The sequence below is a fragment of the Canis lupus genome, chromosome 6, assembly GCF_011100685.1.
Source record: "Canis lupus familiaris isolate Mischka breed German Shepherd chromosome 6, alternate assembly UU_Cfam_GSD_1.0, whole genome shotgun sequence".
NCBI lineage: Eukaryota > Metazoa > Chordata > Mammalia > Carnivora > Canidae > Canis > Canis lupus.
In genome coordinates this window covers 50,090,255-50,113,555 of record NC_049227.1, presented here as the reverse complement: position 1 = coordinate 50,113,555, position 23,301 = coordinate 50,090,255, and the positions used below count along the sequence as shown (strand labels likewise).

Genomic DNA, 23,301 nt, shown 5'->3' with positions numbered 1-23,301 from the left:
AAACAGAAATTCTTGGAAAATAGTATATAAAAGGATGATTTCCTTTATAGTCTATAGAATAGATGTGAGTCAGAATGTGAACCTAGGACATCTTTGAGAGAAATACAGAAAAAAACTTCCCTTGCCTGGAAATATTTGTGGGAATGGAGTATTTGAGTGAGAAGAAAGCCTTTTTATTCAATTTTTTGTTTTCAAGTTAATATTTGGTAGGGCCGCCTGGGTGGTACAGTCTGTTGGGCGGCTGACTCTTGATTTCAGCTCATGTTGTGATCTCAGGGTCATGAGATGGAGCCCCGAATCAGGCTCCGGGCTCAGCAGGGACTCAGTTTGAGTTTCTCTCCTCTTCCTCTGCCCCTCCAGCTTGCTCTCTCTCTCTCTCTCAAAAATTTTTAATATCTGGCAAGTAGGTTTATTTAATGGAAAGCCTAATGCCATTTATGGACGTGGACACATAGACAAATATATGATCTTAGAGAGTCTTAGGGCTATCATTTGGTATTCCAGCTCCCATAAATTGCAATGATAATGACATAAGAGGAGATATAGTTGAATTTGGAGAAAAACTTCCCCATGGGAATAAAAGTCAAATCATAAAAACAGTGTACATTTATAGCTTTGTACACATTAGCTCAAGTCTTCAGAACAACCTTAGGAGTTAGGTGCCATTATCATTACCACTTTACAGATGAGGAAGCTAAGGCTCAGAGGGAAAGCAGAACCCAAGGTCATTGAGCTAGGAGTTAAGTTGTTGAGCTGGGATTCAAGTCATGGGTATTGGTCCTAGAGTTCATGCTTTTATGCTTCCAGCAAGTTCCCATTGTTTTGAGCTGGAGGCTGGTGGGGAGGGTGCACAACAGCTTCATCCCTCCCTGGCATGCTTGGCTCTTCTAAGTTGGATGGTGATGGCTTTGGTAAGAAATGTGCCTCTGATGGTGTGTGCACCAACTTTATATCTAGGCCCTATATGGGAATGAAAATGTTTTTTTCCACTTTGTGGGTGTAATTTTTTTTTTTTTAATCTTTTCAGTGGACTACTGAAAAAAGAAAGAAAAAGAAAAGATATTGAATTAATTCTCATTATATATTAATAGGATGGTTGAAAACAAAAGAAGCCCAGCTTGGGAAAACTTTTGCAGGCTGTCTAGGGAAATGTTCTTGCTTCTTAACTGGTATAACTTAATATATGATAGTTTCTGCATAGAATTCTTCTAAAAACTCAGAAACCTTTTTAGCTTTAAAAGATGATATGTTTACACTTCTCCCTTTCTTTCTTCCATCCTAACCTTGCAAAAATAACCCAGCATTATTCAGGGCCACTTTTTTTTTTATCCTCTGTTTTGAATACATGAGTTTTAGGTGTAAATATGTATGTATATGTAACTAACAGTACTGCATATTATATGTGATGAGGAAATACAGATTTCTGTGTATATACTAACCAGCCAATTCTAAATTCAGTGACCTACTAGAGTCAAATTTTACTTTCTAGGTATTGATTTATTTAAATCCTTGCTGTTTTAAGGCACCTCGGTGGCATAGTTAGTTGGGTGGCTGACTTTTGGTTTCAGCTCAGGTTGTGATCTCAGGGTCGTAGGATCGAGCCCTATGTTGCGATCCATACTCAATGTGGAGTCTGCTTGAGTCGTCTTTTTCCCTGTGCTCCTCCTCATTGCTTTCTCTCTCTCTAGAATAAATAAATAAATCATTAAAAAAATACTATTTTGGGGACGCCTGGGTGGCTCAGCGGTTTAGCGCCTGCCTTTGGCCCAGGGTGTGATACTGGAGTCCCGGGATCGAGTCCCACTTTGGGCTCCCTGCATGGAGCCTGCTTCTCCTTCTGCCTGTGTCTCTGCCTCTCTCTCTCTCTGTCTTCTCTCATGAATAAATAAATAAAATCTAAAAAAACAAAACAAAACTATATTGACCTATTTAGGCATTCATAGTGGGTAGTCTGTCTCTAACCATCATAAGGACAAATTATTATTCAGTTCTTTCAGTTTGCTTGAGATGAGCCTCACAAAAACATAAAATTTAACCAAGGTGCTAAGGACTCAGTTAAAACTAACTGTGCTGGTCTTAATCAGGCAGCCTGACAGACAGATCCAAATGGGTTGTAGGAGTGTCCAGTGGGGAGCTGTCTGCCGTCCAAGTCTTTCTGTGCCAAGTCACCATGGGGCGGCTTCGTTATTTTGTTTGAAGTAGATTCCTAAGACATCAGATGTTCTCATTTGTAAGTTCATAAACACATTCCAAAGGCCAAAGCAAATGACTTTTGCTTACCCACAGCTTAATACACCTTTGTACTTAAAAAAAAAAAAAAAGACCCTTGACACATGTTCATAGGAAGTGAAAAGAGCAAAACTTAAACCTTAGAAGTGGTTGAAAATTGCTGGAGAAGAAACTACCATTTAGGTGGGATAGATTTTGGTGTGCAGCTCTGTGCTAAAGCCTTGCCGGGGGGGTAGGGGTGGGGTGTGCACAGATACATAAAGATGGCAGTGGATACAATACAGTGAAGGGCAATATGTGACAAAAGTTGCAAAGGTATGTGTTAGGAATCCAAGAAACACAGAGGTTATTCCTGCCCAAGGTGATAAAGACTTCATAGAGTGATGTTTGAACTAACTTTTGAAAGGTGGTGGAAGAGCAAAGTGTATTTTATCATCTCTGTGAGGACAAGTACTACCTGTTTTTGCTTGCCATTGTATCCCTCTAACCCAGCGTGCTACCTGACGTAGAGCTGGTGCTCAAGAAATTTTAGCTGAGGGAATGAATTGAGTGAGTGAATGAAAGAGGAAGGAAAGAAAATAGAGATTTCAGTGTTTGGGTTTGGCAGGATTCTGTTAGGTGAGGCAAAATATTTGAATGCAGAGAGGTCCCAGGGGAGTGTGGATATACAGTTGGGCACTGGATTGTGGCAAGTTGTTTCGACCCAGGTTGAGCTGGTTTAGAAGGGCATAGAGGCTGGTCAGAGCTCTGGGTTAGGCTGGGAGGTGGGGGTCTGGGCTGTGCAGGACTGGACTAGGGTTGTAGCAGTGGGAACAGAAAGGCTAGATGGGGTGGGGGTGGGGCAGAGAAGCTAGAAGGGATGGATTGATTGTATTTGGGATTGATCAGATTGGGGAGAGGGGGGTGAGGAATTGAAGGTAAATTCAAGGTTTTCGGCCTGGGTGACTGGGACAAAGTGACAATGTAAAGTGGGCAATGTGTGTAAATCAGGAGGGCTTGCCTTTCTATTGCCTGGTTTTATTTTGGGGATGGGGAAAGGAAGTAAAAAGGGAGGTTTATAATGAAAGTAAAAGAGGAGTCTTTGTCTTTTGTGATCTTTGAGGAGAAAACAGAGTGCCTGCCTAGGATTTTTATTTTTTACTTATTTTTTTATTTATTTTTATTTTTTAAAGATTTTATTTATTTATTCATGAGAGACAGACAGAGAGAGAGAGAGAGAGAGAGGCAGAGACACACACAGGCAGAGGGAGAAGCAGACTCCATGCAGGGAGCCCGACGTGGGACTCGATCCCCCCCATCTCCAGGATCTGCCCCGGACCAAAGGTAGCGCTAAACTGCTGAGCCACTGGGGCTGCCCCTGCCCAGGATTTTTAGATATTTACTTGTTTAAATCTTTGAAGGTGGCTGGGGTGTTGATCTTAAGTTCCTTTCTGACTCCCTGATTTGAACTGGACTTTCTAAGCTTAAGTGTCAAATTCATTGTTTCTTTAAAAACCTTTTTTTTTGAGCTTTAGTTTTAACTTACCTAAAAAAATCCTTTGGTTTTGTTAAGCATCTAAATACTTTCAGGACTACCAAAGAATCAGATGTTGAATGATAACCATCAAAAAATCACCTTATTTATAGAAAGTATGTATTATTCCCAGTCCTCACAACTTGGAAACATTGAGTAAATGATTATAGTTTATTTGTAATCAACAGTGAATTCCTTAATAGGAAATAGTTGTGTGAACTATAGGTTTTTGAATAAATTTTTCTTAAAGATTATAGTTATTTGAGAGAGAGAGAGAGAGACAAAGAGCAGTGGGCAGGGGCAGAGGGAGAGGGAGAGGAAGAAGCAGACTCCCTGCTCAGCAGGGATGTGGGCCTCCATCCCAGGACCCTGAGATCGTGACCTGAGCTGAAGGCAGACGCTTAACCAACTGAGCCACCCAGTCACCCCTGAATAAAATGTTTCACTTATTAATTTATACATTTAACATTTTGGTCTTAAAGGTGTTCACATCCTATTGATGAATTGAAGAATTTTCTAGTTTGGACTTGTTCTTTTGCTATAAAATTGAATTTTCTTTTAGAGAACCAGAAAAGATGGTTTATTTTACGTTTGTTCTTGATGGATACACTCTTGTAATACATTTATCTGGTTGTGACTGGGAATGTGGCATTCCAGTGGGGCAGCTCTTACAAAGAGTTGGGACGTCACATCTTGAAATATGAAAGCAGTTTTAGAATTTGTGGAACCTTTCTAGGAGGAATCTACATTTCTGCCTCCTTGAAGAGTTTACTGCTTACGATTTGCTTTTTTTTTTTTCTGTAATACTCAGACTCTATTATTATAAGTTCATTGGTTGTACAGTTTCACTGTAATTCAGGGATGGTTTTAGCTGCTCCTAAGGAATGAGGGGCTCTCTGCTTATGTAGCAGATGGTTCCTGTTAGTTAAACATCTTGTTGTCAACTTTTAGTGGTGGTGATTTAGTCAGTTTTTGTCAGTGGCTATCTACTAGGAGTTGAGTATGTTTTAGGTGCAGCTTGCTGTTGGGTTAGTTTTTTACATTTCTTTTGGTAAAGCAGCCCCTAATAGCTGCCTCCTCCCTACAGTCTGTCTGATAGGTCTAACATACTATGGGTTTATTTATTTATTTATTTATTTATTTATTTATTAATTATTTTATTATTATTATTTTTTATACTATGGGTTTAGAAACCAGACATCATACCTTATTAGCCTTTGGTACAAAATAAGACTAAATAGACTCTGCCCTGAGAGAGTGGGACTCTCTCACAAACATAGCTAAAGGGCATGAGTTTGTAGCAGGCTTTAGAAGAAACTTATGACTTTGTTTTTTGGTTTACTTGTAATTCTTATTTTTATTCCAGATTGAGATTGAGATTGAGATTTCTGAATTGGGGATCCTTGAATAACTGCTCTTTCTTTCTTTTTTCTTCCTTCCTACTTCCTTCTTTTCTTTCATTCTCTTATTTCTTTCAGAGGGAGAGAGAGGGTTAGGGGCAGAGGGAGAGGGAGTGAGAGCATCTTAAGCAGGCTCTATGCATGGGGCTTGGTCTCACAATCCTGAGATCATGACCTGAGCCAAAATCAAGAATCAGATGTTTAATTGAGCTCAATTGTTTAATTGAGTGCCACCCAGGCACCCCAAATAACTAATTTCTTATTTTATACATATTTTTCTTTTAAGAGGGTACAGTATTAATACAGCATTTACATTAGTCCTAGTATCAATTATTGATTCTCTGCAGCTGAATTAATCTGAAATCTTAAAAAAACATTTTTTTTTCTAAATGTGAGATAAAAAGGTCTTTTTTAGGAAGCTGTGAGTGGTGGGCTTGTAAAATAGTACCTTTCTTTTCTTTTCTTTCTTTTTTTTTCTTTTCTTTTCTTCTTTTTTTTTAAGATTTTATTTATTTGACAGAGCGAGCCAGAGAGTATAAGCAGGGAGAGTGGCAGGAAGAGGGAGAAGCAGACTCCCCGCTGAGCAGGGAACTGGATGTGGGGCTCGATGTGGGGCTTGATGTGAGGCTTGATCCCAGGACCCTGAGATCAGGACTTGAGCTGAAGGCAGACGCTTAACAGACTGAGCCACCCAGGCACCCCCTGTTCTGATTGACCCTCACTAGGGTCAGACATTGTGCTTTGTTTTATAAGCCCTGCAACAGATTGCCTGCAGCTCTACAAAACCCAAAAGTAAAGGCTTAGGATGATTTTAATGTGGCAAAACTCTCAGAACTGAAGGGGCTCCTAGGACAAAAAGATTTGGGGTGATGTATAGTCTGGATGAGTCTTTTTAGAGTAGGGGTTACTTCTGGGAGCAAACTGGTCAGGCTAAAGGGTGGCTGATGAGGCTGCCCTCTAGACCTTTCCTTGCAATACAGAGGTGGGTTAATCCTGCTATTTTCTATCCCCTTTACTGCCTTTACTTCTTAGGTCATTTTGTGAATTTTGTCTAATTATGTGCCCAAAGCTAATAAAATGTGATATCTGGTATTTCTCCCACATTAATCTGGTATATAGTTTAGAAGGATTAAATGGAAACAGGCAATATTTTTCCGGATGAACCAACCATATCTTAATCTTCACTCATTACGCAGTCTTCTCTGTGCCAGGTACTAGGGCTATTACAGTGAGCACATTTGAACCCAACCCTATGTTCATGGAACTTATATAGTCTGGTGGGCAGAAGGGAAGTTATTAATCAAATATTCAAACATAGGATTATTTGTAAGTACTCAGAAGGAAAGATCTACTAAAAACACATAATAATGGAGCCTGGCCTGTAGGGGTGGGGTTGGGAGTGTGGGGGGTATGTGTGAAGTGGGGTGAAGGCAGAGGCCAGCATTGGAGAGGGATCCGGGAAGAAGTCCCTGAGGAAGTGTGACTACAGCTGAGATCTAAAGGGTAGATAGGAGTTAACTAGGCCTGGGAGGGTGATGTACTAAGGAACTGAGGCAGGAACTAAAAGGAATAGCTTGGCCGGAGCTTCCTAGTATTAAAAACAGGGAAATGGGGCAGCCCGGGTGGCTCAGCGGTTTAGTGCCGCCTTCAGCCCAGGGCCTGATACTGGAGACCTGGGATCGAGTCCCATGTCAGGTTCCCTGCATGGAGCCTGCTTCTCCCCCTGCCTGTGTTTCTGTCCCCCCCCCCCCCCCCCGTCTCTCATGAATAAATAAAATCTTAAAAAAAACAAAACAAAACAGGGAAATGAAGCCCCAAAGAGATATGGGTAGGAGCTGGCCCTCACAAGTATGAGGGTTTTGCTTTTAATTCCAGGAGCTTAGAGAGGTAATATGATCATCACTGGGTTTTAGAGTCATTATTTTCCTTTCCAAGGAAATGTGAGGAGGGTTAGTCTTTTATGTACAGGGCATCAGTCATCATTCTGTTTTCTACCAAAGCCATGAGTCTACTGTCTGCATAGTCCTCTTGTTTTCAATATCTGCCATTGAATAAAGGGGTTAACTTATACTGCTTGAGAATGTTTCTGTGGGAGTGAATTTTAATCTTACCAGTGCATTCCTGAAGAAATCTCCTATTGTTTTCATTACTGTGAGTCTCAAAGGGGGTTTTTATTAATTGACTTGCTCCAAAGAGAGAAGTCATAGAATGTCAGACTGTGATGCTGAAAGGTTCCTTGATATCATCTAGTCTGTTGTTTTGCTTTAAGGTAAAGTGGCAACACTAACCCATTTTACAGCAGCAGCAGAACCTTGCTATTTGCCCCAGGTTAAAAACATACTAAGTGGAGAAAACTTCCTCATACTTCTGGTATTGTGTACTTGGACTTCCCTAAAAACGTAGAATAATGTCCCAAAGACCAGGAGTCAAAGTTGATATTGGGGTTTTCTCCTTCCTTTGTGATCTCAACCAATGTCAGACTTCATGCAGGTAAGTAGATGGTAATGAGATCAAGCTTCCTGCCTTATGAAGCCACTTTTTGGTCTGTGAGTTTGTTCTCCAGCTATGCAGAAAGCATAGTGAATTCAGGGAGAATGGTGTGAGGTTCTTTCCCTTCCTGGAGGAGATGTTCTGAGGGAAATGCCTTCATTTCCTTCATTTCCTTGAAATGCCTTCAACTCGAAACGTTGAGAGAGCAGAATGCATCAAACAGGGCCAGTTGCCCTTGGAAACATGGGAACTATTGAATGGGTTTGTCCATAACTAGATAACTAGAGTCCTAGACTTTTCTAGATAACTAGATAAAAAGTCCTAGACTTTTCTAGATAACTAGATAACTAGAGTCCTAGACTTTTCTAGATAACTAGAGTCCTAGACTTTTTAGACTCTATTAAGTATACATGTGTATGTATACGCATAGTATATATTATATATAACAGTCTAAAGTGTATATAATGGCTAGAAATGCGATATTTGATATAATATCTGGAAAGAACTCTAGAACCTTAATTCAGCAGCTTCATCTGATAGATGAGGATATGGAGGCCCAGAAAGGCTAAGGTGCTGGCCCAGGGATACTGAGTGATCAAGTTGGGACTAGAACCCCTTGCTTTCCAGTGGTCTTTAGTTTTCCATCAGACTGTATGTGACTGACATGGAGCTGGGATGCTTCTTTGATGTGTTATCTCTCTTTCCTGGAAGTCAACATCAATGTGACTGTGGTTTGTTGTGCCACAAAGGCTGGAGCATAAGCCTTGAGCTGTAGGGGCTTCATACTGTACTTTGATCTTTGATTAGTGTTTCCTGAGCAATTGAAGCCTTTTTGAAATTTGATAATTATGAGTTTCAGCCACGTACAAGAACTTTATCATCTGACTGGAGTGGTGTGGATAATACTCCAGTGATAGGGAAAATATTAAGTGGTGTATGGAGCCCAGAGGGCTGCACTGATTAATTTCATAAAAATTCTATATGTTTGCACACACATATATATAATCTCACTATGCTTTGGAGGGTATTTGCTACTCAGCATTATCACATTGTGATAATGTTTACTTGTGTTCTCATTAGGTGGTAAGCTCCTTTTGAGTAGGGAAGAGCAGTCAGCAGGCTTTCCGTAAATATTTGAGTGAGTGAGTGAATGAATAGACAAAAACTGTCAGTGGTGCTGGTAAAAAATTGAAGAGTTGGTATGCCTTATGATAATCTTACAGAATTTTTCCATCGTATTTATAAAGCAGTTAAAAATACTTTTTTAGAGGTGACTGGGTGGCTCAGTTAGCATCCCATTCTTGGTTTCAGCTCAGGTCATGATCTCAGGGTTGTTAGATTGAGCCCTGTGTCGGGCTCTGTGTATAGTGCAGAGTCTGCTCAAGATTCTCTCCCTCTTCTTCCCTTTTCACCTTTCTCCCAAATAAATAAAAAAAATTTTTTTGTATTGTCAGCACTCTGATTAAATATACTAACTTATAGTGCTTTGCCCAGAGTAGGTGGTCATACGTTTTGTTGAATGAATGAGTACTGCTTGGAATATAGCTTCTCTTTTTGCTGAGGAGTTGAATATTTTTAGATGAAACTTCTGATATGTAGAATAAGGTACCCTAGTGCTTTAGGCAACGATTTCTCTGAGAATGAATTCACTTAAATTAGAGTTTGTTTAAAAAAAAAAAAGAGTTTGTTTCAAAACCAAACATAAAATAATATGTCATAAACTTCATAAATCTTATGAGAAGAATTAGACATCTTGGATATAACAAAAAGGCTTCTAGGCCCAATTTATATTTCACTTCAAATCTGTCGGACCAGCACTGTGGGTATTAGGTGACCCTGTGGGTAGTGGGTGACCCTGTGGGTAGTGGATGACCCTGGTAAATGTTTGCTCTGATCTTTGGGCTCCCATTTTTTTGTCCTCCCTGGAAGGAGATGACTCTCCTTTCTCTCCTCTCCCCACTTGCAGACTCTAATTCTTTTAACTTCTTTCCTTTCAAAACAAGAAAGAGTTTGATTTTAGCTGATTAATTATACTTCCTGAATAAAAGACAGATTAACTGATTTTTACTGAATAATTCATGAATTTCATTCTGGTTGAATGAATGAAATGACCCATAATTTGCCAACCTGCAAGGGGGAGTTTACAAAGAGATGAGAGATACATTTGTTTGTTCATTCATTCATTATTCATTTGGAGGGAAAGCTAAAGGTACTCTGAAATATCAAATAATATATCCATGGTTTTCCATGCCCAAATGAGCCCAGATTACCCCTCCCCCCCACCAAGAAAAGTTGGTGACCGTTGCTTGGCTGTGACTCTGGAGGGCTCTTCCTGGGAATTGCCAGAATGGAAAAGACTTTATCTGGTGTCATTAACTTCAGGCTTAGGAACACACTCAGCCCTCAGGTTTCTTTCTTGTGTCTCTGCAGGGTTTATCTCTGCCATTTCTCCTCCTCTTTCACTGTCCCCGGGTTGATGACTTCCATTTTATCTCTTTTAACTGGAGTCCAACTCTTTCATTCTCTGCCTCGGTTGCAAGTTGCCCAAGTACATATTTTATACTTTCTAGCACACTTGACTTATTTCAACTGATACCAGTTGGTTTTTTATATTTTTTTAAAATATATTTTTAAAAGATTTTATTTATTTATTTGGGAGAGAGCGAGTGCATAGGCGGGGGGGAGGAGCCGAGGAAGAGGGAGAAGCAGACTCCTAGCTGAGCAGGGAGTCTGATGCAGGGCTCAATCTCAGGATCCTGAGAGCATGACCTGAGCTGAAGGCAGGTGCTTAACCAACTGAGCCACCCAGGTGATTTTTGTATTTTAATATTTCTCTCTAGTAATGGTCTGGCTTATAAATGTGTTTCCATTTTCCTCCATCTCTGATGAGGGTGGATTCTTATAAAGAAGCATATTGTTGCTATGTATTTATTGCCAAAATACAAAAGTGGAATATTACTCAGCAATAAAAAAGAATGAAATCATACCATTTGCAATGGCATGGATGGAGCTAGAGAGTATAAAGCTAAGTGAAATGAGTCAATCAGAGAAAGACAAATACCATATAATTTCACTCATATGTAGAATTTAAGAAACAAAACAAGTGAGCAAAGGGAAAAAAGAGAGAAAGGCAAAACAAGAAACAGACTCTTAACTATAGAGAACAAACTGATGGTTACCAGAGGGGAGGTAGGTCAGGGTCCAGGGAGCATGGGTGAAATAGGTGATGGGGATTAAGGAAGGCACTTGTGATGAGCTGTGGGTGTTGTATGGAAGTGTTGAATCACTATATTGCATACCTCAAACTAATATTACACTGTATGTTAACTAACTGGAATTTAAATAAAAGCCTAAGGAAAAAAAAACCTGTTGTTGGTAGGTGTCTTCTTTACTCGTGGCATTTTATTATTATATCAGAGTTGGAGATAACCCAGAACACTGTGAGCAACTAGGACCATTTTTTGCCCAGTAATCTTGACATTTTCAGAATGGATTTAACTAGTTAGAAAACAATATAAAAATATAAAACTACATTATTATAAATACATATATGTTCTTAGAAATGTGAACATTATGAGGAAACAATATATAAAATGGCTTTAAGATAGAGTTTGTTGGTTTTGTATTTGCCTGTGACAATTCTGATTTTGAAGACCCGTTCTAAATTGCTCTTGGCTGTGCAAAGATTTGTTTCTTTCTTTGTTTGTTTTAAAGATTTTATTTATTCATGAGGTATTTATTCACACAAAGAGTCAGAGACATAGGCAGAGGGAGAAGCAGCCTCCCCATGGGGAAACTGATGCAAGACTCAATCCCAGGACCCGGGGATCATGACCTGAGCCAAAGGCAGACGCTCAACCACTGAGCCACCCAGGTGCCCCTGTGCAAAGGTTTTGATTTCATTTCTTAGTATGACTTAAAGTTCATCCCTCCTTTTGTGAAATATGAAAGCTGGTGCATTGAGCTTCAAGATTTTGTGAGGTGGGAAACTCTGGGTTCAGGTTGCTTTTTATTGACCCTTAAGCTGGTGCTGTGGCCAAGATAGAGGTATGCCTTCTTTATTGTAGCTGTCTAATGCTCTTACAGCAACCTGTTTGTTTGAGAGACAGTAGAGGAGAGTGGAGACAGGATCCTCTTCTATTTTTCTATCTTCCCCTGCTCTAGGTTTCAAATTGTCTTTTTTGGAAATACGACCCTCTTGAACAAAAGTGGATAGGAATTCCCAAAGCCTAATTTCACTATTGGGAACTATGTGGGCCTCTGAAGGGGAAGGACATCAATTGCCCTCAAGCATTTAATCTGTATCTCACTCAGGTTACTGGTCAATTTCTGTAGTGTTTTATAGTTATTTTTGCACATCCTGTCTTTTCATCTTGATCAGTGTTTTCTATCAGTGCAGAACATTTTCTTCAATGATGAAAATGTTCTATATTTTCATTGTCCAAATCAGTAGCCATTAGCTACATATAGCTTTTGAGTGCTTGAAATGGGCTAATTAATATGATGGGAGAACTGAATTTTTAATTTATTTAACTTTAATATTAGTTGATTAATTTTTTTTTAGTTTGAATATAGTTGACACAATGTTACATTAGTTTTAGGTGTATAATATAGTGATTAAGTGTCGCTATGCATTATGATGCTACATTCACCACAAACTTGCTACTGTCTGTCACCAAACAACACTTTTACAATACTAGTGACCATATTCCCTATGCTGTATCTTATATCCCCATGACTTATTCATTCCATAACTGGAAGCCTGTATCTCCTACTCTTCTTCACCCATTTTGTCTCTCCCTCACTTGTCTCCCCTCTGACAACCAGCAGTTTGGTTTTTGTATTTATAGATCTGGTTCTGCTTTTTATTTGTTTATTCATTTGTTATTTTAGATTCCACAAATGAGTGAAATCATATGGTATTTGTCTTTCTCAGGCTGACTTACTCTACTTTCCGTTATACCCCCCAGGTCCATCCATGTTGTCACAAATGACCTGATCTCATCCTTTCTTATGGCTGAGTAATCCACTGTGTGTGTGTGTATGTACAAATACTCCACGCCTTCTTTAGTCATTCACCTATGTGTGTACACTGGGATGGCTCCCATGTCTTAGCTATTGTAAATAATGCTGCAATAGAAATAGGGTACTTAATTTCAATTAATTTAAATTTAATAGCCTCAGGTGCCTAATAACTACTGTGTTGGAGAGTACAGATCAACCTTATGATGTGGTCTCTATTTGATTTACTTTGTTCTGTGTTATTGGAGTATACCAATTTACTTATCTGATGTTTGGTGAAACAACTGTGTTTGTTAACCATGTTGCTTCCAAAAGTACACATGGCTAAGCTGGCTGTAGAGTTAGAAACTACACAGCTTTGAATTTGAAACTGAAGTTGGCTTCTGATGGTTAGTACAAAACTGGAATAAGATGCTTAGAATTCTTTGTGCTTTCCTGAAATTTGTTCAAAGTGAATCTAAAAAGCTGACAAAACCGTAACTAAAAATTCTGGATTTACTATAACATTCTACAGAGGTCAGCATTCATGTTCAAGTAGGAAAAAACAAGGTATATTAGCTAAGAATGTTACTTCCAATAACTCAAGGACAAGGATATCTCTGTGACAAACAGGATTCTCTTAATCATCCTGGTAGGTGCTTATTCTTATATTCTTTCCATTTTGATTCTTTTGACTGTATTCCTGTTGACCATCCAAGACTAGCCAGTAATTAGGTATAGTAAACATAGTTCACTTTGGATTCATGAGTATTTTGTTTATATTTACAACACAGCATCACACTGGGAGCTTTATAGAGATGTATCAATAACTTTTTCATCAAACTTTTTATTTCAAATTGTTGCAAGTTTCCTTTTAGGCAACTTTATGTTTTTACTTTCATGAAGCCTGTATATAGAGACAGCTAATTTTGGTGTTACCTAGAATATTAATTCCAACATATTACCAACTTGCTTAATGGAGATAAAATATACAAGTTTGGTGTTCCTACGTAGGGCAAGTGGCTCCTGAAAGATTTGGTGTAGTGTAATGATATATCTATCATACTGTAATTTAGGTAGCAGAAAAAAAGTAAATGACTCTCTTAAAATAAAGGTCTTTTGGGGATGGTTTGGTTTTTTTAATTTGCTGATATTTAGTAATTTTATGTTCTACGCTAAATTGAATCTGAGCATTAATGAGTAAAATATTCATAATGAGGACTCATTCATTGAAGTGTTTTTTTTTTTCATTCGTTGAAGTTTTATCCTATGAGTAGAATATTATTCTAAGCATATAAGGTATAAGATCACCCCTAGAGGCGTGCCTGGGTGGCTCAGTGGTTGAGTGCCTGCTTTTGGCTCAGGTCGTGATCCTGGGGTCTGAGTCTGCCATCAAGCTCCCCGCAGGGAACCTGTTTCTTCCTCTGCCTATGTCTCTGCCTCTCTCTGTGGGTCTCTCATGAATAAATAAATATTAAAAAACAAAACAAAACAAAACAAAACAAAAGATCAGCTCCAGAGTGAGAGGCTTACTCTGTAGTTGGGCAAGTAGGATCTATACTTAAAAAGAAGATGCTTCACCGTATGTGATAGTGCCTCGATAGTAAGTTTTGGGAACTTTGAGAGAATACAGGTAGTGTTTCCTAAGGGTGACTGGTAGGGTAGGATTCGAACTGGATTTTGAGGAAGCTAAAGAGGAGTAGAAATAGAAAAAGGAGGGCATTCCAGCCAAGGAGACCAGTGTGAGCTGAGGCTTAGATTAAGAATATGCATGGAATATTTGGGAATAAGGAATGGACATTGTAGGAATGCAGATTCCATAAGGGACCTTTAGGGGATAAGGTCATTCTGGAAGCTAGGGGCGCAATGTGTAGGGCTTTGGTTGCTGGGCCAAGGAATTATGCTGAAGGAAGTAAGGGGCTGTTAAACATTTTTGAATGGTCGGAAGATATGTGAGAAGTGAGATATTATGAAGATTAATTTTTGGAATGGAATACAGGATGACTGGGCATAGGAGAAGGAAAATTTAAACAGTAAGGATGTAAGATGAAGAGGCTCTGCCCTTTTGTTGCTAACATAGGAATGGAAAAGCACTTGGCAAATTGAATTTAAATTAAAAAAAAAAGGAATGGAAAAGCAAGGGATGCCTTAAGAGTAGTAGCTTTTCTGGTATCATTCTGGTATCATAAGTGTCATATGACACTTAAATTGATATTTATTTGTTGCCTTGTTGCGATTGAAAGGTTTCATGCCTGAGTAACTAGGAGAAGCAGATGTTTGAGTCTGGTGAGCTGATTTGAAGGAAGGGTGGGTTGAGTTTGAGATGTTCTGAGTTCCAGGTGATGGAAGAGCCTGTAGATAAGAGGTTCAGAGGTAGTTGAAGATGAAAAGACTGATGCTGGGTCTCAAGTGTAGAAGCCATCTATCTCTCTTTCTTAGGATCATCAGAAATTCATGATAGTGAGTGCGAGAGAGCTGTGGACTGAAGATTGGAGCCTGGAGATGTCTGAGGTGGGGAAAGGGAAATAGATGGCCAGTGTGTCATATAAGGCAGAAAGTTCAAGGAGCAGAAAACCGAAAAAAGACCACTAGATTGAAGATACTTGAGAATTGAGAGCAGTGTTTGAGTGGAATGGTTAAAATTGGTGACTGAATAGGTGGTAAATAAAACTAAGAAGTAAACATACATGTCACGTTCATGTTGCTTCTTTTGTCGCCTGCTCTTCTGTCCTTTTACTGAATGTCCTGGCAGGGAGATAAAAGGGGGTAGTACTCAAAACTGTCCAAATAGTTCCCTGTTAAAAGACTGCTTACAATAATTGGTGATCAACAGTAGAGTAAAACCATTAGTCATTTGCATGATATATTTTTTTTAAGATTTGATTTATTTATTTATGAAAGACACAGAGGAGAGAGAGAGAGAGGCAGAGACACAGGCAAAGGGAGAAGCAGGCTCCATGTAGGGAGCCTGATGTGGGACTTGATCCTGGGACTCCAGGATCATGCCTTGGGCCAAAGGCAGGTGCTAAATTGCCAAGCCACCCAGGGATTCTCTCATTTGGTTGATATGAATCAATTACATATTTATCCTTATTCCCGATAATAACTGAAATTTGATTGCCATTTTAATGAAAATAAAAAATGAGGATTGATGTTACTGAAAATTATATTTCTACTAAATACTACTTGTTTTTTTTAATCTCAGTTTTTATGCAGATTTTGGACCTCTGAACTTGGCAATGGTGTACAGATACTGCTGTAAACTAAACAAGAAACTGAAAGTGAGTATTATGGTGATGTTTATATTGTGGTATTAAAAATTGGAACTTTGAAATCTGACCACTGACTGGGATTGCTGTGCACACACCACTTAGTTAGGTAATCTTGATCTTTGGATATTTATATGTGTGGTTCACCCAGAAATTGAAATTGATCCACCTGAGTCTTCCATAAAGGACATGTTAACCTCTTTCATTTTTCAGGATGAATTGAAATGTGAGCTGAATGAAGTCATTGGAATAGGGACCTAAGAAAGAAAGCAAAAATCCTTTCAGGTCGTTGTTTAATGAGTCTATCAAATTCCTTCCCAGGATGATTTTTCTGAAACCAGGCAATGAAGGGGCTCATCAGTGCATGGCAGGAGCTCTGGAGCTTTTTTTGTCTGGTCAGCATTGCAATTTTGACATAATGTCTTGAGGGTCATCTTTGTGGAGTTAACCACCAAGTGAGATTGATGAATTAGTTGTGATACAGCAAGGACTTTACCTGTTAGAGTAGAATGTGGGTCATACATTTAGCATTCATCTGTATTTTTGATTTTACATGTTTTTTTTTTTCTCTTAAACTCTACACATATATAATAATGAAAAGTGATATGTATACTCCTGGTTTTGGTAAATTTATTTCATCACATAGAATGAAATATTTATCTTTTTCTTCCAGTTTTCTAAATGAGGTTCTTAAATGTAATGTTTCCATTTGAAAAGTCAGCTACTGTACAGCATGCTGTTAAAGATGACTGCTAAATTATAATGCTCAGGTCGTTTATTTCTGTTGGTTAGAATGTTACTGGTATGACATAGTACAGTGCCTTATACATATTAGCTGCTTGGTGATCATCTTTTGATTTAATTGATTTTTATTGAACTTACATATAAAAGTCAGTCTCTGGTGAATAATTTACTGTAAAATGTGTATTTATGAATTCGCAGATTTTTGCCATTGATCTGAAAAAGCTAAATGGTGGTGGAATGAATACCAGAGAGAAATTTTTTTTGTCAATCATCGTATAACATAAGATCTGTTGCAATCGACTGTTTAAAGAATTAACTTGTAAAGTATTATCTGACTTGAAAAGATGTATGTAAATTCCTTTGACTAAACTGATCTACATTTTTCAGAAAAGAAGTTACTGCCAGTAGTTTAGAAAATAAAGTCAAAACTTTTGTATTCACCAAGGAAGCAAATATCCTAAAAAGGATTGGATATAAAAATATAAAATGGACTGTTAGTGGGTGAATTAACAAGGAAAGGATAGTTCATAAATAATTGAAGCTTAATTCTTCCTTTTGAGGACCTAGGAATTTTTTGGCGTTCTTGATTAGTCCTGTTAGTATGTAGTTGGTATGAACTGGGTATTATAATGAAAGGTTTGGGATCTGATATTATTTGAAAGATTGAAGAGAAAGAATCATTGTTTTGAAAATAAAATTTTTTGGTCTGACTCAGTGTTCTACTTAAGAGTAGATGGCTTGAATAAGGCAATTTTTCTACCATGTTTGATACCAAATAGTATAGGTAAGTGTATACATGGACTTGTTTCGATTTGTTTTCATTTACAAAGCTTTCTTTTCTTTCACCATTACATGAAAGTTTAATAGAGTTCAACAGTCCCTTGGTTCATTTCAGCAATCAGGTAATCTGATGAATGCCTATGAGGACATTTTTAGCTTTAGTGCAGCTAGTGGGCACCCTGTTACTTGCTGAAGGGATGAGTTTTCAAAACCCAAATGTTAATAAGTCCCGAGTTATCCTGAAGCATCCATGTAGAATCTCTATATTAGAAGAAAAAGACTGACTTTACCAATCCAACACTACAGTCGCTTCAGCCTTATAGAATCTGTTTCTTTGGCTATAAGATAGGGATTATGGATCTCCCACAGAGGGGTTAGGTTAGGATTATATTAGGAATATATGTAAAAAGGCTTTGCACATTTTGATGCCTCATGCTTAAGAAAGTTACTAATGGAACATTTATGACTTTGGGTAAGATATAACAATAACACTCCCTCAGCCCCCTAGCTATCATTTCCATCATGTCCGATATAATTTTAGGAACTGAAATAACCATTTAGTCCAGCCAATTAATTTTGTAGGTGCAGGAAGGGAGGCACAGGAGAGGCAGGTGACTTGCCCAAGGCTGCAAAGTAAAGTGGGAGCTCGATCTCAAGGCTCACGACTTACTCGTGCTCCTCGCCACCTTCCTTGGTGGCCGAGCCTCTGTGGTTTGTGATCTCTCTGTGCTGGCTCACAGCGCTGCCGCAGCTGACTTCACCTTGTTGTCCCGTAGTGGTCTCAAGGCTCTTCTGCCCCCTTTGCTCCACCGACTGACTGCCACCCCAGCTGCCTTTCTTCCAGAAACCCAGACTCCAGGCTTTCCTGCTTTGAATGTGCCCTGCTCAGTAGGTACCTCTCACATTCTGTCTCTCTCACCTTCATGTAATCTCCAGGCCCTCGGGCTCCCTGTTTTCTCAGTCTATCGCTCCCTGTCGGTGTTTCTCACCTGCAGCCCCTTGTTTGCTCATTTTGCTAAGACCTCGGGGCACCTTGCTTCCATGCCTTTTGTCTTGCTTGCCTTGGCAGCTCCCACCCTTGGCATCTTTCCCAGTGGATGATTTCCTGCACTAACTTACTGATTTACTGAAGAATGCGGTACCCCCGCCACTCCCAGCTGTGCACTTTACCCCAAACCACACCATTCGCTCCACTCAATGGCTTGTGAAGTCCTCTCTTAGTTGAATGACCCTTTTCCTTAGTTGAATCGCTCTTTGTTCTTTATGACCTTGTTCAGGCACCACGGCTTCTAGGAGGCATCTCCATGTCCTTCTCAACAAGGTTGGAGGTGCCTCCTGTTTTCCCAGAATTCTCTGTGCAGATCTCTATTACTAAAGAGTTATAATTACCTGTTAGCATTGCTTGCTCTCACTAGACTATATGCACCTAGGAGATGGAGACATGACATATAATTCTGTGTCTACAGTGCCTCGCACAGGGTCACCAGACACAAAGAAACTTCTGTCAATGTTATCACGATCCCCTTGACTTACAGGTCCTCTTTTATCTTTTTGCCTCCGGAGGTTTCAGAATATTGTGCCCTCACTGTTTACATCTTCACTATCCACCGATTAAGAAATCATCCTTTGCTGTCTCACTTGCCTTCCTCACCCTGGTAAAACTGCTCTGGTGACATTTTTTTTTTAAATATATTATTTATTTGAGAGAGGGAGAGTGCATGAGGCAGGGGGAAGGACAGAGGGAGAGGGAGAAGCAGACCCCCCACTGATCAGGGAGCCCATGGGGCTCGGTCCCAAGACCCCAAGACCACAACCTGAGCCGAGGTAGATGCTTAACTGACTGAGCCACCCAAGCGCCCTGCTCTGGTGACATCTTAAACACCAGATACAATGATGTTTACTTGGTCCTCAAACTCTACTTCTCTGAATATTTTGGCACTATTTTAACTGATTACAACTTCTTAGAATATTTCTCCTGTGTGGTTTCCTAGCTCTTTTATGCATGTCTTATTAGCTACTTGGACAATTTTTATTTCTTCCAACAAAGCTCTAATTTTTTTCTCCTTTATTTGATAACCTATATAGATAGGTAATATTTTGCAATGCATTTTATTCCAAACCTATATTTTTAATTTTTATATTATCAAAAGGTATTTTTTCAAGTTGATGATTTGAAGTGATGATTTATTGCTTTTTTTGTGTGTGTGTCGGTATGGGTTCTATTCCTAGTGACTTTCATTTTAATTATGTTGAATAGAATGGAAAATTACCCATCAAATATCTACTGAGATTCAAAAACCAAAAGCAGACATCACTACCATCAACAAAAAAAGCCCTGTTTTTTAAGTTTTAAACTATATTTTAAAAAGTGTATGAGGCACCTGTGTGGCTCAGTATGTTAAGCATCTGCCTTCAGCTCAGATCATGATCCTGGGGTCTTGGGATCAAGGGCTCCCTGTTCAGCAGGGGTCTGCTTCTCCCTCACCCTCTACCCCTCCCCTCTGCTTGTGCTTCCTCTCTTTCATGCTTTCTCAAATAAATAAAATTTTAAAAAAGAAGTGTAAACACTAAGAGTTGTACAGTGGTAGGTTGTAGTTTGCAATTTCTGGTCAATAGTTACTATAATGAGGGAAGCAATCCAAAGAAGGAAGATTTATTGAAGTGAGAACAATTGATAAAACTGTATGTATTATTTGATGTAAAATACCATCAGTGATTGATAGGCTAGACCAGAACTTATTAATTTGGTATTTTAAGAGGTCCATTAACCCATGAAATTATATATAAAATTTTATGTATTTACATTTTCCTCTAAGAAGATTCATAATTTTTTAACGAGTTCTTAAAGGGATTCTTTGCACAGACAATGGTAGCAACACTCGGCTAGAATATACAGGCTTCTAAAAGGGAAGACCGTTCTAGCAACATAGTGATATTTTAAAAAATAATGCCTTCAAACTTAGTCATATAAGCAAATCTTTCAGTGACTGAAACAATAATAGGAAGGTTTTATAAACATATGATTGAGCTAGCTTTTCCTAAAATGGTCAATACAGTTTTAACTGTTGATTTCATTTTTCCTCTGAGAAAACTAAAACCTCAGTCCATGAAAAAAAAATCTAAGAGCATCACTGGAAAAAAGGGGCATTTTCTAGGGCAGTGATTTTTTTTTTTTTTAATACTGCTCTTTCGAATCAACAGGACAATTACAGTAATCTTGAGGACTGCTTTTAAAAGGTTTAAAAGAATATTGACAGAAGTGTAATTTTAAATGTACAAAACATCCCATACAACCCTTTCAGGGTAAAAGGAGAAGGGGGGGCCATGGGCCTGGTGAAATGGACGATTGTACTAAAGTGCTGAAAGTACCTGGCAGATGGTGGGGGCTCAGGGAATGTCCTTGTTGCTGAATGAATCAGTGCAGTAATCCTATCTGCTAACCAGGCACCTGCCATGGTATCAGGTGGTTGTACACAAGAACTCTTTTGATATAATGATCGGACCACCCTCTAATTCTAACTATAAAAACCTGTTGAGATTTCTTCATGAAGTTATCTTCTGTTTCAGGTTCATGGGCTTTTGGGGGAAGAAAAGCAAGTTACATTCTGGAGACAGTTCAGGTAGTTTAAAGAGGCATCAGGGGTTCTAAGACTGTTAATCCACATGAGAGTGAGCATACTTAGAGTTTGCCAAGCATGGAGTCTTTCTCGATGCCCATTCAGAAATCCACAGGCAAGAAGACCTCGTTTAATGGAGAATCCCCGAATGCCATCCACTAAATTATCATCGTGGTCAAATAATCTTTATGAGCAACTTTTCTTTGATAATTTGACTTCTACTCTGATCAAGTGTGCCATTTCATTAATGAAACATATGGGGTTTGTACAGACCGTACAGAGATACCTTTTTCTTTTTTAAAAAACTGCTCAGCCTATTTTGTTTTAGCTAAAAAAAAAAAAAATAAAATAAAAACCATATTTTGTTTTGTACAGCCAAAGAAAATTTTCAAGAATATCCCTTTCCTGGGAAAGTTGGAGGTAAAACATGTAGAGGTCATGGCTGCTGACAGGAAGACCTGTTCATTTTATCGCTTTTGCAATGAGATGACAACTGATTGCTTTGGAGACGCTGATTGCTGCGGCCCTTACTGGGCTAGCCTAGTCACCTGTAAGAGAATGATGCCTTGGTCACCATGGCCCCCATGCTATAATCTACTTAATCTGAGTGCCATCACTGGCAGAGCTTGCTTGTTTAGGGCAGTGCATGGGCTCTATATTTTATTAAAGAGCATATTGTCTGGGCTGCACTAATGTCTTCCTTAGCTCTATCAGGCTGGTTCACACAGGTTAACTAAACATGGTGTTCTAGCCAAATGACTTGAAGATTTTACTCTTAAGCATGGCAAACAACTTTACCAAAAGGCTGCTTAAAAACCCATTTTTCTAAATTATGCTTAACTCTTTTGTGTGTGTATGTGTTGTCTTTGAGCTTAATTACACCACCTTGCACCACCTTTTGTTTTTGAATGGTTGAGTAGTTGGTGGTCTCCTGTCCTAAGCTGAAGAAGTGCATGATTTGTATATGTCACCACCATTCAAGGATAGCCTGGGCTATTTGTGATTCGTGTAGCATGTCAACATTTTCTCTGAGTTGCCGTGGCTTGTTTTTCTCCAGGAGTGAGCCCTCCAGAATGCAACCTTTCACATAGCTTTCTTTTATGAGATAGGAAATGTCTCACTGGGGTCAATACCCTCATCTTAATTTGTATTGCTCTCTCATAGTGGTCGTCGTACTTTGGTTTATTACAAGTACCGTTAAACGTTTATATGCTAGATTGCACACTTGTCATGATTTACATAACAGTGGTAAAACTCTGACTATCAGGTAAGCAGTCCAGATTTGGAAATTTCTATAGATTTGATTATATTAATTGGTAGATATTTAATACATTTTACCTTTTATCTACTATTTTTTACCTTGTTAAAGGAAATAATTACTGTACCTGTAATTAAGATCATTCCATTGGTCCTTGCTCTGTTATGAATGCATCCCTAGGTAGCTGTTCTCTTTTGTTTGTAATAAGCCTTGGCCAATATTTCTCCCTTGGTTAGCATCAAATATTCATTAGACTGTGAATGTTTATGAGGCTAGAGACTGAGTTTCTGCTCCCCTTGTTACTACATTGTTCAGCACTGTGTTTGACACACAGCAGCTGCTCAATTCATGCCGATAGAACCAATAGAAGTTTCTTCAGCCACAGTATTCCGGCAAACTGGTTGCCTGTGGGTTGGATTTAGTTCAGTATTGTTTTCTTAGGGATAAATGCTGTTCAAAGATTTTGAGTTTACGGTTTGCATCTGTAATTCATGAAAATTTTCGTTTAATTCTGGATTTTTGACTTATCTTAAATATTAAAATACCTGTTTATGGGCCCAGATTCCTACATGGGAGTAGGAGGTTGGAGCTAAATCTGCTTGAGATGCGGCATGCAGCATGCTTCTCTAGTTTACCAACTGACCCACTTCAAATTCTTGGCCCCTGAAGGCATCTGAACTTGGAACCTCTGGAATAATGCCATTTAAGGGAGTTTAGTTACTGAATCATTAAAGGAACTTTTCCTAAGGTGGAATGCAAGTATTTCCAAATTGTGATAACAGTTTTCTGAGGAATCTGGGGAAATGTGTTTTTTATAACATGCTTTTAAAAGGCATATGGCATGATTTGGAGTTCCTAAGATAATTTAAATATGTCTTTGGGGGCTACCTAACCAAATGGACGTGTTTTAGGAGCCATATAAAACATTTCCAGGGGTGACCCAGTTACATTTTTGTGCAGTGGCATAGCAGGTAACAGTGTTCTGTCCCTGGACCAGCAA

General features: G+C 38.9%; 1 protein-coding gene across 11 annotated transcripts in view; it reads left to right on the top strand.

The window, feature by feature from the left end:
• The window catches only part of CDC14A (cell division cycle 14A), a 292,061-nt gene that overhangs the window by 12,893 nt on the left and 255,867 nt on the right, over positions 1-23,301 (top strand). For all 11 annotated transcript variants that reach the window (XR_005361147.1, XR_005361148.1, XR_005361146.1 and 8 more), the window contains one exon: positions 15,839-15,914. Coding sequence is in view for 8 of the 11 variants with exons in the window: in XM_038541205.1 (XP_038397133.1) it covers positions 15,839-15,914 (76 nt within the window). In the remaining 3 variants the exon portion in view is untranslated. The remainder of the gene's footprint in view (positions 1-15,838; positions 15,915-23,301) is intronic.